Here is a 16,769-nt window from a genome sequence, read left to right as displayed (position 1 = left end):
TATATATAAGAAATTTGTGTGTGGTAAAGAGCAGCCGGCCCTCTTTTTTTTTTTTTACCAACTAGACCAGACCTCCAAGGTGAGAGTCAGTCAATCAAGCACTTCTCTGTCCTACCCAAAACCCCATAAAAAGAAGCCTCACGGTGAGCAGCCTGCCTTTGTCCACCGTGACTCTGGCCCACTCCTCCCTGGGAGTGCATTCAAATAAAACTTTCATTCTGCTTCCCTACTGTGTCTCTGCATTTCAATTTTTTGTTGCAGCGGGGCAAGACCAAGAATGATCTCAACCCGTAACAGACCCATACTTCAGAGATTTTAACAGACCCATACTTCAGAGATTGAAGAATACAAAATGAATTCATAAAAGACCCAGAAGAAATCATGGGGGACGTTGTAAAAAATAATATTGTGGGTGAAAAATACCTTTTCTGAGTAGGTTTCAATATCCGGACTCGTAACAATGGTGGTGGCTTGGCTTAGGCCCTGGAGAGGCAGCTGTATGGCTCCAAGGCATTGTTCTGGAGGTAGAATGATCAAGAGCAGGTGATGATTGAATAAGGGTGGGTGGAAGATGGACACAGTAGAAAGATGTGAAGGATGACGTAATGACTTCCTAATTTGTCGTCTGAGGAATCCAGTGGGTGGTAGGGCTGCTTACTGAGATGGGAAAGAAGGGAAGAGGGGATGTGGTAGGGATGGTTAAAAAAATTCAGCTTTGGACTTAAAAGGATACCAACAAGAAAGTAAAAAGATAACACAGAGAAAAACTGTTTGCAAATCTGGTATATATATATATATATATATATATATATATATATATATATATAATATGCAGAATATATAAAGAACTCTTGAAACTCAATAATAAGAAGACAAATAACCCAATGAAAAATCAGACAAAATATTTGAATAGATATTTCTCTGAAGAAAATACACAAATGGCCAATAAGCACAGAAAAAATGCTCAACAACCTTAGGCATTAGGGAAATGCAAATAAAAACCACACGAGATATTTCACAGCCAAAAAAAAAAAAAAGATAATAACAAGTGTCAGTGAGGATGTGGAGAAATTGGAACCTCAAAAATTGCTGGTAGGATTGTGAAATGGTGCCGCAACTTTGGAAAACAATTTGGCAGTTTCTCAGTATGTCAAACATAGAGATACCATATTGACTTTGCATGGTAATTAGGCTCCCTAATTACTAAATTCGGTGACCCCCCTCAGGCCTCACCTTGCAGCATGGTTGTTACCAATAGCCCCAGTTTTAGTGCATGACCAGTGGAAAACAAGTAAAATGTCTCAGTTTTACAGCAAAACAAAGTTTACTTGGGAATAACAGAGAATTGCAATGAGACATGCAAACCACCGAAGAGCCATAGGCATGTGCAGAGAATAAGGAGAGAAGTACTCTTTTATAGAGGAAGGGGCATGAAAGGGTATCTCGCCGTGACCCTCCTTACCCCAGAACATTTCAAGACACGGGCCCACAAGAGATTTTATTATGTGAAAGAGAAAATGGCTGCCCCCAGGGAGAGGGAGCAGCAGCTCATGGGTGAGGAAGCGTGTTTTTAAGGAGTAGGAGAAGGGTGTGTTCTGTGTTGATGATTGGATCTTAAGGGGTGGGGGGGTCTTAGCGTGCCAGAATTTGCCTTCAGGGCTGAGTTAGGAGGGCTATTTCTAAGCAAAAAAGTGCCTTGAAGTAAACTGGGAATCCCACATATCATGGCTTCTCATTGCTGAGTCGTGACAGTCGCTGTTGGCTGGGCTGTAGAAGGGAGGGGGAAGGTGGAAGCTCCCTGCTGGGTGGCCAAGTAGCTGAAACAGTAGAGGATCTCTTTCTTCTGATGGGATGTGAGATTTACAAGGATTGGTAGGCATGAAAACTTCTCCTGTAAGCCTCCCAATACCATGTCGGTGAGGTTTCTCTTAATTAATTTTCATAAGTGGATAAACAAAGTGTGGAATATTCATACAGTAGACTATTTGGCAATAAAAATAAATGAAGTACTTATACAAGCTACCACATGGATAATCCTCAGAAACATGTGAAGTGAAAGAAATCAGTCACAAAGACCACATATGAAATATCCTGCATGGGCTGGTCTACATAAACAGAAAGTTTTGGGGGAGAGGCATTGGGTATTTTCTTAGGTTCTTGTCCCTGCCGCAAATAAAGAATTGAAGGGCAGAGACACAGTAGTGAAGCAGAGCAAAAGTTTTATTTAAAGTTACTTAGAGAGAAAGTACAGGCAACCTCAGAAAGAGAGGTTTAAGATAAAAGTTTAAGATAAAAGGTTACACACTTAGAAAGTGTGCACCACCTCAGAGAGAGGAGCACATTGAAAGGTTGGCCCTTTTAAGGATTTTTTCAGGAATGTGACAAAGGGCTAGGGGTGTGGACTTGTTAAGTGGTCTCACATATCTTTGATGAGACATTAAGTTTCTTATCAGTCCTCTAGGTAATTCTGCAAAATTAGCTTAACACAAGAAATTTACTGCTCTTGTCTCTGCCCAGGATAGCAGCTTCCTGGTTAGGGAGCATATCAATCAAGACTGTCTGCCCTTCCTCCAAGGTGGGCAGAGTTATTTCTAAAGAGTGTGTTAAGAATCTTTCTTCTTAAACTTCCTGGGTTTTTTTGTCAAAATGCAGTTCTGGCTTTAAGGTGGGATCTCCCTGTCTTTATTATGCTGTTTATAGGTGGGCCTTTTAGCAGGCTAGAGTAAATCTTACAATGATCTAGTTGACACAATGAAGACATAGGCTGTACTCAGATACTTCTGTTTTTGATGCCTGGGTTCTTGTTTGCGGAGTTGAAGAATGAACTTAGCAAACAGTCAAGGTAGTGTTGTGCCCAAAGTCGCGAATCCCAGAAGACCACCAAGGAGCCAACACCGATGCAAAAGCAAAGAGCCTTTATTCAAGCTAGCTTGAGCTCAATCTCTCATCTACACCAACGCAGTGGCAAGATGCCAGAGAAAGAGTGCGAGTTTCAATACCACAAAGGTTTTATGGGGTTCTAGGGCAGTTGGTGGGGTGATGGACGTGGCTCTGGCTGATTGGCTGGATCTAGGGGTAGTTGGTGGGGTGATAGGTCGTGGCTCTAGTCAATTGGCAGGGTCTAAGGGTGGTGGGTGAGCTCTTTGCTGACTGGAGAGGACAGAGACCAAGCTCCGATTGGGTGAAATAGGATCCAGGTCCTGATTGGCTGAGGTAAGATCCGGGTCCCAATTGGCTGAAATAGAATCTGGGAGCTTGCCCTTTCAGGTAGGAGAGCCAGGGAGACTTTTATTGAAAGATATAGTGAGAGGACAGACAGAGCTCCTGGCATGAGCCAGGAGGGGACAAGAGAGCCCATAGTGGTGCGTTGCCTAGGGGTTTTATAGGCAGTTGAGGTATTTGGGAACATGAACAAAAGCTTAGGGGTGTGGACTTGTTAAGTGGTCCCTGAATATTAAAAATTAACTTAGAAGGAATTTCCAGCCTTGATTTCTCTCTGGGATACAGGCGTCTTGGCCTGGAAGCACATCAAAAGGCCACCTGCCCAGTCCCCAAGGTGGGCTGAGGTACTGTTTGCTAAAGAGTAAGTTAGGAATCTTACTTCTTAAATTTCCTGGGTGTTAAAATGCAATCTTAATCTTTAAGGTGGAATCCTTCCTGCTTTTTACTATGTTGTTTACAGCTGGGTCTGCATGCTAAATTAGTTGCCCAGTTTGCAAAATCACCTCATCAGATCTGAAGGAGGAAAGACTGCACATAGGCCTGGGCCTTTTACCATGCTAAAGTGAATCTTATACATGATTACAAATGATTAGCATAATAAAAACATGTGCTACTCTTCTTTATCTGGGGAATATTAACTGATCTCACTAAAGAATGACTAGAGCTTAATGTTTAATACAGAGTTTTGGTAGGGTTTTCCTTGCATGTAGATACATTGCTCTGACTGTAAATATTCTGTCTTGCTTTTTCCAGAGGCCCTCAGCCTATTCTGTCTAAACTCATGGTCCCTATCTCATTTTATCTGGGGAATATTCAAACACAAGGCCAAGCTGCTCTTGATCTTTTGAGCTTTAACTGATTACCTCATTAACTCTGAGTCTTTTCTGGATTTCTAGTTTTAACTGGTTAACTGAATCCTTTCTAGGGGGCTTTACTGACCTTGTTCTCTTTCCATCCAGTTCATATATTTTTTCCTGCCTAACAAAAGTAGATTAGTGATTGCCTAGGGCTGGCTGTGGAGCAGGAGGAATGGGGAGAATGCAAAGTGCTAATAGTTGACAGGTTTTCATTTGGGGGATCATTAAAATGTTCTAAAATTAGATTATAGAGATGACTGAACAGCTCTGTAAATATATTTTAAAAACCCACTGATTTGTGTATTTAAAGCCTGTGAGCTCTACAGTATGTAAACTATATCTCAAAAAAGGTCTTAAAAATTCAACTTTCCTAAATAAGCCTGCGAATTCTCTTAAAGAACTCTGTCCTGGTTCACTTAGGACGAAGGGGTTTCTGAACAGGTTCTAGAGGAGGTCAGAAGCCTCAGAGTTTGGAAAAAGATCGCAGACACGCGGAACGGGAAATAAAATAATCAGCCAGAGCTTTTCTTTCTCCAGTCTCCCAGGGCAAGGCCACGCCCCTTTCCCGTTTCTTAGCAACCAGCTCCCAGCGGGTACTGGTCCCGGCCTCGCTCTTTCGTCACTTCCGCCCTCAACCGGAAGTGAGGCGTTAGCCAGCGGCTTTCCCGGGCGTCCGGCACCTGTGGGGTCGTGGCAGCTGCAGAGGGTCTCTTCCCCCGGCGCTGACGGCCTCCCGTCTACCCCGTTTCATCTCCCCTCCTGTGTGAGGCCCTCCAGGAGGAGCTCTTCAGGGGCCCGGGCTCCGCGCGCCAGGAGGGCGCTGCAGGGAACGCGTGTCCCCCGGGACCGTCGGGCCGTAGGGGCGGCTGTCTGGGTGTCTCTGGAGCCCTTTCAGCCTGCTTTCGTGTGTGCGCCGCGGCCCCGAGAGCATTCCCACTACGCTGCGGCGGACCGCATACGCTCCACACCCCGCATCCCATCTCCTGCCTTCAAAGGGAGACCCCCCGACCCCCCGGCTGCTGGTTCCCCGCGTCGGCCCGCCATGACCTCAGTGTGAGCTAGTGACCTATTTGTAACTTTCCGGAGCCCTCGGGTAAATGCTTAATGTGCGCGTCGTCGTGTGTGTGTGCTTGTCTCTTATTTCCTGCAAAATCCGAGCTAAGAGAACCCTACACTCTGCTCGGCAAGTTGTATTTTGGTTTACTTTTAACATCTCTGCCGGAGTTTCTCCCTACTGCAAACCAGACAACTTAGTGTCTTCTGTTGGCTGGGTGGGAAGGCACGCTGGAATTAGGCTAGAAGGGCCCGGAAGGTACTTTATTTTTGGCTCTTAGCCTGGCCGTTGAGGAGTTCAGTGACTTATTTGTGTTAGGAGATTCTTAGTTTAAAAACTTTTTATGTGTTTGCTTTTTGTATCCAAGACTAGAGGTTATTCTTGGACCAAGACTCGCATCAGTACTTTTGTGACCCTCACAGCCCTAGGCACGATACCGAACATATACTGAAAGCTCCTTAATTTGAAATTTTAAGTATCAGAAAATACACATTCTGATACTTGCAACTTAATATTGAATATTTAAATATAGTTCAGCTCCTGGAAAGGGCAATCTAAATTAACAAATTCTTAGATAAATACGTCTGAAATTTGGAGGCTGCCTAGAAGGCTAGGTACAGTACTCTCAGTGGAAGAGAAATAGGATTCATATGTCTATTAGGAAGACATCATAAATAATGGTATTTGATTGCTTGTTTCTTTTCTTTTTCTTTTTTCTTGTTTTCTTTCTTTTTCTAAGTATAAGTGTTGATCCCTAACTTATTGACCACCATGGGAAATCAGCTCGCTGGCATTGCTCCTTCCCAGATCCTTTCTGTGGAGAGTTATTTCTCAGACATCCATGACTTTGAATATGACAAGAGCCTGGGGAGTACTCGGTTTTTTAAAGTTGCTCGAGCAAAGCACCGAGAAGGTCTGGTGGTTGTGAAGGTCTTTGCAATTCAGGATCCTACATTGCCTTTGACCAGCTATAAACAAGAGCTGGAGGAACTGAAAATCAGGCTTCATTCTGCACAGAACTGTCTGCCTTTCCAGAAAGCAGCAGAAAAAGCATCCGAGAAAGCAGCCATGCTCTTTAGGCAGTATGTGCGAGACAATCTCTATGATCGCATCAGCACCCGTCCATTCTTAAATAACATCGAGAAGCGTTGGATTGCTTTCCAGATCCTGACAGCAGTGGACCAAGCACACAAGTCAGGAGTGCGGCATGGGGACATCAAGACTGAGAATGTAATGGTCACCAGTTGGAACTGGGTTCTCCTGACTGATTTTGCCAGTTTTAAACCCACTTATCTTCCAGAGGACAACCCAGCAGATTTCAACTATTTCTTTGACACATCACGGAGAAGAACTTGCTATATTGCTCCTGAGCGTTTTGTTGATGGTGGGTTGTTCGCCACTGAATTAGAATATATGAGAGATCCTTCAACGCCACTTGTAGACTTAAATAGCAATCAGAGGACAAGAGGAGAGTTGAAGCGAGCAATGGACATCTTTTCAGCAGGTATTTGAGATGCTCGAATTTGTTAAGGGTGATGTGTATCTTAACTCTTAAATATAGGAACATAGCTTTTTTACAAGTCACATTATGTTGAAAAATTAACGTCTTGGTGTGTCTCATACACTATTCAGAGTGGTGCAGCATTCTTTGGACATATTTAAGTGGAGAAATTGTGGTGGGGTTTGCAGCTTTAAACTGGGTGGTCAAGAAAGGCCTTCCTGCAAAGAGGTCAACTGATTGAAGATCTGAAGGAGGTGGAGGTATTAGCCTCGTTGGTACTTGGGGGAATAGTACTCCAGCAGTGGGACAAGCAGATGCTGTGGCTATGAGCGCAGGTTATTTAAGGATATCTTTAAACCTTGTTAAATGAATATAATATAATGACTCATTGAAACTGCATTGTCCTTTTGGGAATTTAGGTACTTTTTTTATTCCTTGTTTGGAGATTAAAAATGCAAAATGATCAGCTTATTACTCCTTCCCTCTCTAATCTTATAGATACCATTTCAGCACTTCTCATTTCATTATTGTATTTGTTCACTGGGTTATTTTACATCTCTTCCTAGAGTGAAAGCTTCATGAGGGCAGGGGTTTTATCTGTTTATGTATTACTAGTGCCTACTGTATAGTAGACACTTGATTTATTGATCATTAAACAGTTATTAATCGTCAGATATAACTTCCTAGTAGTTCCTTATGAACTTAGTCTGTAAGCCAATCTTTAAAAAAAAAGTGTATGTCTTGTGGTTTTTATTTATCTATGTATTTATATGTGTATGTATTATATATAAACTTTCATTTTAAATTAGAGGGCTAGGAAGAGGTTGATTTTACTTGATATGTTTTTTATTATGAGAGAAAAATGGACCTTTTTTGACATACTTTGACATTATACTTTCAGAAACTGATGATTAGGCAGTAGACATTTTTCCTGTCTTGCTTGATTATAGTTTTGTGTTGCATTAAAATTTTAATTCAGTTTACTTCGGGTTTTGCATTTTGAGTTTTATGATTTCTCTGAATTCTTCCTCTATATTAATGATATATTACATTTCATTTTTAATGGAATTATATCATCTATTTTCCAGGTTGCGTGATAGCTGAGCTTTTTACAGAAGGCGTACCACTCTTTGATCTCTCTCAACTTTTGGCTTATAGAAATGGACAGTTTTTCCCTGAACAAGTGCTAAATAAAATTGAAGATTGCAGTATCAGAGAATTGGTAACTATGCTCCAAATATTTGCCATAAAGTTTTTAATAGACTGTGTTCTCACATTTCTGTTAGCTTTGTGGAATGTTACGAATTTGGAACAAAGCATTAAAGCCCTATAGACTAATAGGGGCAACCTATTGTTTTTACTTTAAGTGGTAATGTACAGTTCTTTTACCCTTCTCAGGCTGAACTCATTTGACTTAATTGCACACACATACATACACACAGACAAATATACACATCGTACCCTTGTAATTTCCATCTCTGCTTTGGACAGATTTGGAAAGGCTTAAAGGGAGGGTGCCTGGGGATTACAGAGGCTGTCCAGGATAGAGCTTGCTAGTAAGAAATGGTGGCATATACTAAAATGAAGGAGACAGGAAACATTAACTTGAATACAGTACGCAATTTAGGGTAGTTTCATATAGAAACAACTAGTTGTGTATACCTTCCATGACCCTGAGGCAATGCTCTAAGGGGATCTGTAAAATTACAAATATAAGGAATTCTGTGGGAAGTCACAAAAGCCATATGTCCACATTACTGTTTTAGGGGATTAATTTTTAAAGTTAGTCTACGTGATACTGATATTGATGACTTCCATTAGTCATGGACAGGTTATGGTATATTTGAGATATTCTTTCATAAGGTAGGGAAGTATGTAATTTCTCTTACAATGACAAATATTAACAGTAAGATGCTTCAGAGGAAGCCAGTTTAGTTTCTGTTCAGTGAACAGTGCACTGGATGAGGAGCTGGTGTTCCCTCTGCTCCGTCTTTGGGTATGGCATTCATTTGGCGTGCTACACGGGCTAACTTCGTGAATTTGGGCCTGCATTTTCTTAATCATGAAAGGACCAAATTTGACTAATCTTTAGGCTTAATCCAAATGTAAAAGTACTGCTATTAAGTTACCTTTCCTTATTTATAGTATATTTGATTCCTCAAAGTCCAATCTTAGGCTCCTATTTAGAGTATAAATGGAAAGCTCAAATAATGAGATATATCTTTATGATGTTTTGCGTAATTAATGACTGATGCATTATGAGGGTCTAGGAAAAATTAAACTGTGCTCTGTATACTGAAAAAAATATTTCCCTAAGTTGCTATAAAAGAAGATAAATTCAAATTAGGTATATGTCCTTTCTCACATTTGCAGGATTTAACATCTCTTTTACACTACTTGAAGAGTTTAAACCACTGATTCTCTTTTTGAATAGATCCTAGTGCTACACTTAAATAATGTATTCCCTTGGTGGTAAAAAGGCTGTAAACTTGATTTTGGATATGTAAATACATTTTAGTGATTAATTCATTTCAGAATTGTAACTATGCAAAAATTACATGTCTACAATTTTCTTTGGAGAAGATCCCATTGCTTTCCTCAGATTCTCAGGTGTGTCCTGCTTAAAAAGGTTAAAAATCCTTGGGTTGTGTGCAGCATGTATATTACTCCCATCTTAATGAACGGGGAATGCAGAACACGGCTTACTTCCAAGGTGTCTAGGCCATCTGTAATAGATTAGTATGTGTTTTCCAGTTGTTTTCTGGGACAGTAGTAGAGTCACGCATCACTCAGTAGTCAGGTTCTGAAAGTAGTTTGAAAGGTGAAGACTGAGAAGAATCAGAATTACCTAAAAAATTCTCTGAATTGTGTAATTGCCCTTGTAACTTTCATCTGAGTAAATCTTTTTTTTTGCTCCTTTCTCCTCTTGGTGTAGGTAATGCAGATGATTCACCGTGAGCCAGATAAACGTTTAGAGGCAGAAGATTACTTAAAGCAGCAGCGTGGCAATGCCTTTCCTGAAATATTTTACACTTTCCTTCAACCCTACATGGCCCAGTTTGCCAAGGAAACATTTCTTTCTGCAGATGAGCGTATTCTGGTTATACGGAAGGATTTGGGCAACATTACTCACAATCTCTGTGGACATGATCTGCCAGAAAAAGCAGAAGGAGAGCCTAAGGAAAGTGGGCTGGTTATCTTGGTGTCTGTTATGACATCCTGCCTACAGACCCTTAAATACTGTGATTCCAAGCTTGCTGCTTTGGAACTTGTTCTCCATTTGGCCCCAAGATTAAGTGTAGAAATTCTTTTGGATCGTATCACTCCATATCTTTTGCATTTCAGCAATGACTCTGTTCCTAGAGTGAGGGCCGAAGCTTTGAGGACATTGACCAAAGTTCTTGCTCTTGTCAAAGAGGTTCCACGCAATGATATCAATATCTATCCGGAGTATATTCTGCCGGGCATAGCCCACTTAGCCCAGGATGGTGCTACTATTGTTAGACTAGCCTATGCTGGTAAGATCTACTGTCCAGAATCATAGCCACTCATGGTTTTGACATTACTGACTGTAATACCTCTTGTTTCTCTGATTTCTTTGGGAATTCCAAGATTTCTTTGGTCCTCGAACTATTTGTGTACATTTTATTAGTATTTATTGCTGATCTGTTCCTGGAACTCAACTTCTATGTGTACTCTCATTTTTTAAGTGATCAGAATTATCAAGTGATAAGTATAGAATACAAAATCTTACTATTGTACTGGGAGTAATTTAATTTGTAGTAAGGCTGATGTTTACAATTATGTGCTTTATATCTATTGTCTAGGTCTTTTTACAGTTTCTCTGAGCAAATATGCTTGCTTGAATATAAATTTTAGGGTACAACAGTATCCTAATTAATTTTGCTTGGTAATTTGGTGTTGAAAGAACCTAGCCTACTAACTTAATGAATTTTAAGGCTCTTTCAGTTACTATGGTGTTTAGGGTATGTGGCTTTGTGGTTAGGTGGGTGTGTCATGTAACACACCTACCTGTTCTACTTGTAACTCTCACCATAAAATCAGGTGATAAAATTCATGTTTTTAGCTCCCCAAATTTCTTCCAAACGCTTATTTCTGCATGGAAAATATAATTGAAACATTTACTTAATTCCATAATTCATTTCCTAAATATGATGTGATGAAAATCAGGGATCCTGTTTTGAAGTCTTTGTAAGTAGTTTACAATATACACGTGGTGGTAGTCACTTTTTTGAAACATACTTGCTTAGTTCATTTTATTTTACAGTTTTCCTGTCATTATTTTAATGGAACATATGAAAAATTGTCTTTGGACTCTGGCCTCATCTCTAGGTATACCCACAAAGTGATTGGTAGTTGTTGAGAGTTTTTATTTATGTTTTCTATACATATATTTTTATTTATATTATCCTGCTGCCTGTTTTCTTTATGTTTTTTGGTTTCTATAACTGCCCAGGTGTAAACTTCAGGCCTAGAAAATCCAGGATTTCTTTATGACACATCTGCTTTTATCATTTGTAACAAGCGTATTTATCATTCATTTGGCAAATATAAATAATTGAACCAGATAAAATTAAATAAAGGTTTATAGGTTTTAAAAACAAGTTGTATGTTGCTTTAGAGTTTCATGGCCTGCCTTTGGCTTGGTATATCTTAGTTTGTTCTCAGTTGTGTTAAAGAAAGGGTAAGGTTCTGATGTGTAGGTGCTAGATTAACATAGACATTCAATTAATAATAGTCATAGAATAAAAATAATAACTACTAATTTTTGAAAAACTCGCTGTGTGTCAGGGCATCTGCTGCTCAAGGTTGCAGTTACTAACACTTGCAAAGACTGAACAGTAGATGTTATATTATCTTCATTTTTCCAAGTGAGGAAATTCGGACTAAGGCTAAATAATTTGACCCAAATGTGTGTGGTTAATTCTTAATCAGTTCTCAGAGTTCCTGGTGTAGACCTTGGTTTTGAAGCAACCCTACTTTCCTTGGGTCTCTGGCCTTTCATATCAAGAGTCCTGGTAACCCGGGGTCACTGCTGCTGCCTTGCAGCGCCCCTTCCTCATGGCTCAATGCATGGTGAAGCTGCCTTTTTAATAGAACCAGATGTCTACATGGACTAAACCACACATCAGTAATTGTAAAAGTTCAAAATCAATTTTTAAATTTGTTCTTTATTCTTTTTTAACTCAGAGATAATGGTATAGGTTTGTATCTTATGTAAAATAAATTTTCAAGTCCATTGTGGTTTATGAACTTAAATGGGGAAGTAGGCATAGATCTACTCAAACTTCAGAGGTGCCCAGGAAATGAGAAACTTTTCCTAATAAAGATATGCTCATTAAAGTGGGGATATTCCATCTAGAATTTTGACTAATATCAGAGGGTGGCCCAGAATTATTCTCTCTTTAGGGTGAACAGGCATTACAAGATAATGTCTTGTTTACTTAGAGGTAAATTTTTGTTCTACTCAGAATGCTGTTGAACCTGTCAGGGGTGGGGACTGGGAATCCAAGATCACTGCATTTGATTGACTCAAAAATCTCAGCTATTGTGAGATTAATTTCTATTTCAGAGATGTTAAAAAGGAAAGTGAAAGTCTTAGAATTGTTAAAAAAGGTAGTTAAACTTTGTGTTCAGTGCTGTTCACTGCTAAGAAGCAAAACAGTCTTGGCTGGTGTGGTCGTATGTTAAGCACGAAAGTGGGAGAGAAAGGGCAGAGCCACAGGAATAAATAAGAATGGAAGGGAAAAGAAAGTATAAGCAAAGAGCGTGTATAATTGATAGTAAATGTGACAGCAGAAATTAGAAGTAGATATTTTCAGTGGTGAGTACTATCAGTCTTCATAGATTATCAGAGAGGATGGAGAAAATAAAGCAAATAGCCTCATGCTTTGGTTCACTAAGAACGTGAGTCACTTGTAACGCAATCTAGTAATGGTTGATTCAGTTTGGGGATGGCTCTTTGAGGTAAATGTGACTCGTGTGTGAAGAACCCGAGACTCAACCTGTTAAGATACAGTTTAAAGGGTAGATCTCTATAGCAGGATTAAGCTTTTTCTCACTCAGTAGAGTTTAGTGCTTTATTTTGGGTTATTTTTTTATTTTTATTGAGGTATAATTGACATACATCATGTATAAGTTTAAGATGTACAGCATAGTGGTTTGATTTACCTATGTTGTGAAATGGTTACTGCATAAAGTTTTGTTAGCATCCATCATCTCATGTAGACACAAGACAAAGAGAAAGCAAAAAAAGGCGAAATTTATTTTTCCTTGGGGTGAGAACTCAGGATTTACTCTCTTAACATTTTTGTATATAATATAGCAATATTAATTAAAATAATCATGTATGCATTTGTATTTTTTTAAAAAGCTTTTGTTTCATTATTAAAACTGGCAGTTTGGAATAGTTGTAGATTATGAAATTAGTCATTAAAAATCTGATTAAGTGCTAAATTGAGAAGTCCCACTTTTCCTCCTCAGTTTTATGATGATTATAAGTATAAAAACTTAGGGAGGAAAAGTTATAAGTATTACAAAGATTTGATTATAATTATGTATTTTCTTCCTTCTATAGAAAACATAGCTCTGCTGGCAGAAACAGCTCTGAGATTCCTGGAATTAGTACAGTTAAAAAATCTTAATATGGAAAATGACCCAAATAGTGAAGAAATAGACGAAGTCACACATCCCAATGGAAATTATGACACAGGTAGTATGATTTTCTCTTCCAGATTTCCTGTTATTTAAAAGGAATTGCTAACACGATAGCTTGCAACAAGCTGTAATTTGTGATTTTCAGGTAAGATGAAAGAATACCAGGTACGGGATGGGACAGTGCTGGGCGTCTGAGTGTTTTCTCTGTCCTCATGCACTGTTAGCTGGCCAGAACATGATCGGCTTGTTGCCACAGATTCTCAGCTCAGTTGTTTTTCAGCCAGCATTGGCTTGTGTCAATAGTAAAGCTAGCAGAATTGTGTAATTCTCATTAAGACAAAAAAACCACATTGAAATCATTTAAGAATTTAATTCTTTTTTCCTTATGTGAGCATATTATGAATATCCTTAATAATAAACTATGTTTATTTCCTGCTGTCTATGATTGTCAAAATCCACACCCTTTACTGTGATGGAACAGATGTGATGGTAAATTCTGTGAGGTCAGAGTCCCTATCTTCACTTTCTTTACATCCACACAGCTTTTAATGGGCTTTTAGTTAATGTTTATTGAGTTAAAGATTTAGAAGTAAAATAATACACTTAAATATGTTCCCAGATGTTTCTGTTACTTGTTAGAAAGGCATCATTTTTAGCATATATTATCTAGAGATGAAGACAGTGGGATAATTTTGAACTTCCAAGACAGTGTATCAGAAAGGAAATCCTGGCTTATTTTCATGCAATTACTTAAAAAATAACACTGTTCTACATTGCATAACCACGTAATTGGGTCTTTTTAGGTAATGAAGTTAGGTGTTAAAACTTTTTGGGAGTTAAAGTTTTTCAGATGTGAACATAGAATTTTGCATATCAGACTGCTTTTTCTCTTGACAATGGCTGCTCTCATTCATTTTGCCAACAGGTAATTTTTAAACATAAGCTTTGCATCAGGCAGTTACGTGTGTGCTGTGAGCCCTAAGGGTATGGTGATGAATAACTCAGAGGAGATCCCGGCTGTTGAGTATACATTTTAGTGAGGGAAAGACAAAGACAACGAAGTCAATAAAATAAAGGAAAAGGGGAGGGTAGGTAGGAGATGAGGTCAGAAGGCAGTGGCCAGGTCATGTAAATCCTTGACAGGACTTGCAGTACATTTTCTGGCTTTCTAAAATATAATAGATGACCTTTAAAAATGCTTTCTAAAAGTATTTCCTTATATCATCAGATAGTGTTCTAAACCAGTCTAGTATTTTCAAGTCTTTGGTGTGATTGGGGCAGTATGATCTCCCTTCTGGGGCTTCCCTATAAAACTGCTTGAGCTTCATGAATACAGCTATAATTTTAGAGATGTAGTAACCATTTTGGTGGCATCTGCTTATTAGGATGTTTTTCAGTTTATATTTCAGTTTCCCATCTGTCCTTCAGAGATTTGAATAGTGGGAAAACAGTGATTATAGGTGTTGAATCACGGTAGCTTTTGTAATCATTCTGTTTTTCTGAGGAGTTAGACACAATACTGTGCATTTAGTGTAGCGAAAAAAAATTGAACCTCTCCTTACTTTTTTTTTTAGAGCTCCAAGCCTTACATGAAATGGTCCAGCAGAAAGTTGTCACTTTGCTAAGTGACCCTGAAAATATTGTGAAACAAACCTTAATGGAAAATGGAATAACAAGGCTGTGTGTATTCTTTGGACGTCAGAAAGCCAATGATGTTTTATTGTCCCACATGATCACTTTCCTAAATGATAAAAATGATTGGCATCTGCGTGGAGCTTTTTTTGATAGTATTGTTGGTATGTTTTTTTGTTCAATTTTAAATTCATCTTTAAGGCTTTGAATTACCCTCTCAAGCAAATGCTTAAAGCAGTCTGAAAGATAGGGGATGATACTACCCGATTTCATGAATGATGAAATGGTTCCTGGTGTTTCTGTCTGTCATCATGCTGTTTTTAGATGATAGAATTATCTTAGCTGCCCAAGGCATTGGCGAATTAAGCTAGTACAGCCATAAAAGGAATGCCACTTGGTCATTAGAAACTATGTTTTAAAAGAATATTTAATGGCCTGGGAAGTACCAGGAAATTCTTAAAGTGTGATCCCAGTTGTGTAAAGAATAACAAATCATATGTTTATTAAAAAAGGCTGGAATGTACTAAGATGTGAATAGTGATTATCTCTCGGGCTGAGATTATGGATGATTGTTTTCTGTATTTGTCAGATTTTCAACGGTAAACGTGCATCACTTTGATGATAAGGAAATAACAGTAGAAGTATAATTTATGATTGAAAATCAGTCTATAGAAAGAAAATTAAAGCTTGCACACTTTGTGTAAAGTGAAAATTTGAAAAGCAATTTTTTTCACTCTTTAAAATGTTTCAATTTTTGATTTTCTAATTTAAGGAAGAGAGACATTTTGTATTTTATGTGCATGACTCCTGTTAACTTCAGATTCAAAATGAAGGGGAAATAAAATAGACTGAGTAAATTTAAGTCGTGTTTGACACAAGATTTATTATCTTTCTCTTTTGAATAATAACTAATCCTCCCTTTCCACCCATTTGTACTGACCTCTTCAATTTTAGATTTGGTCATTTTTGAAATACATGCTTAAGCCATGTTGTTATGATTATCCTTTTTATATCATTTTGCACATGATTGTAACAGCTTGTCTGTTAACTCAAAAGACTTAAAGACTGTTACACATTGGAGAGCTTTGCTGCTACCCAGCAAAAGCTGTAGGGTTTGGATTTTGATTCTCAGTAGTCTGGAAAGTTAGTGCTCAAAGGTTTGCCATTGGTATTTTTCCTAAAAAATAAGAAAAGGGAAAACTCCTATCACAACAGTATTGATATTTCTGCAAATACTCTCATACAGTATTTTGTAGAAAAGGCTACTTTCTACTTTGGAAAAGCTCTGAAATTGCTGTTCATGCTTTGTTATTACTGGATATAGCTGTATCTCCTCTTTTTAGGCATTTTGTTTGTTTTTATTTTTGCTTTACTTTATTGATTCATCTCCATCTTGTGTCTTAAACTCTAATTCAGTTCCTAAATATACAGTATACTTTGCTTCTCATTTTCTTTCTTTCTTTGTTGCTCTCTTCTTTCAGATAATATTATTTTTATTTATTTTCTCCAGAAAGATGGTTCTTAGAACTTCCCCCATCTATTGGTCAATTCATGCATATTTTGAAATGTGCCTGTATATTAGTTCTTCTTTCATTTTAAAACAATTTTCATTGATTTTTTTTGTTTATTAAAGTAATTCATGCTTGATGTTGAGAATCTGAAGAATACAGAAATCAGTAAGACAAACAAATCACCTTTAATCCTAAACCCATGTAAAACTTCTGTTAATGTTTTGGGATTACTTGCTGTAGGCTGGCCTCCTCCCGTCCTCCCTCCATTCCATCTGCCGTTCTGTCATGTATACTGTGAAGCACTGGTATGTACT

General features: G+C 38.4%; 1 protein-coding gene across 6 annotated transcripts in view; it reads left to right on the top strand.

Moving 5' to 3' along the window:
• Positions 1–4,720: 4,720 nt before the first annotated feature.
• PIK3R4 (phosphoinositide-3-kinase regulatory subunit 4) overlaps positions 4,721–16,769 on the top strand; it is a 74,305-nt gene continuing 62,256 nt past the window's right edge. For 5 of the 6 annotated variants that reach the window (XR_005026731.2, XR_005026730.2, XM_036894767.2 and 2 more), the window contains exons 1-6: positions 4,721–5,172; positions 5,873–6,637; positions 7,723–7,856; positions 9,570–10,152; positions 13,233–13,367; positions 14,887–15,108. Coding sequence is in view for 4 of the 6 variants with exons in the window: in XM_036894767.2 (XP_036750662.2) it covers positions 5,905–6,637; positions 7,723–7,856; positions 9,570–10,152; positions 13,233–13,367; positions 14,887–15,108 (1,807 nt within the window). In the remaining 2 variants the exon portion in view is untranslated. The remainder of the gene's footprint in view (positions 5,173–5,872; positions 6,638–7,722; positions 7,857–9,569; positions 10,153–13,232; positions 13,368–14,886; positions 15,109–16,769) is intronic. The other variant, XM_036894768.2, reaches the window with a different exon arrangement.

Source organism: Manis pentadactyla, chromosome 14 (assembly GCF_030020395.1).
Source record: "Manis pentadactyla isolate mManPen7 chromosome 14, mManPen7.hap1, whole genome shotgun sequence".
Classification (NCBI taxonomy): domain Eukaryota; kingdom Metazoa; phylum Chordata; class Mammalia; order Pholidota; family Manidae; genus Manis; species Manis pentadactyla.
Note: the sequence above shows the minus strand (reverse complement) of the source record. Positions and strands in the feature narration are given on the sequence as shown.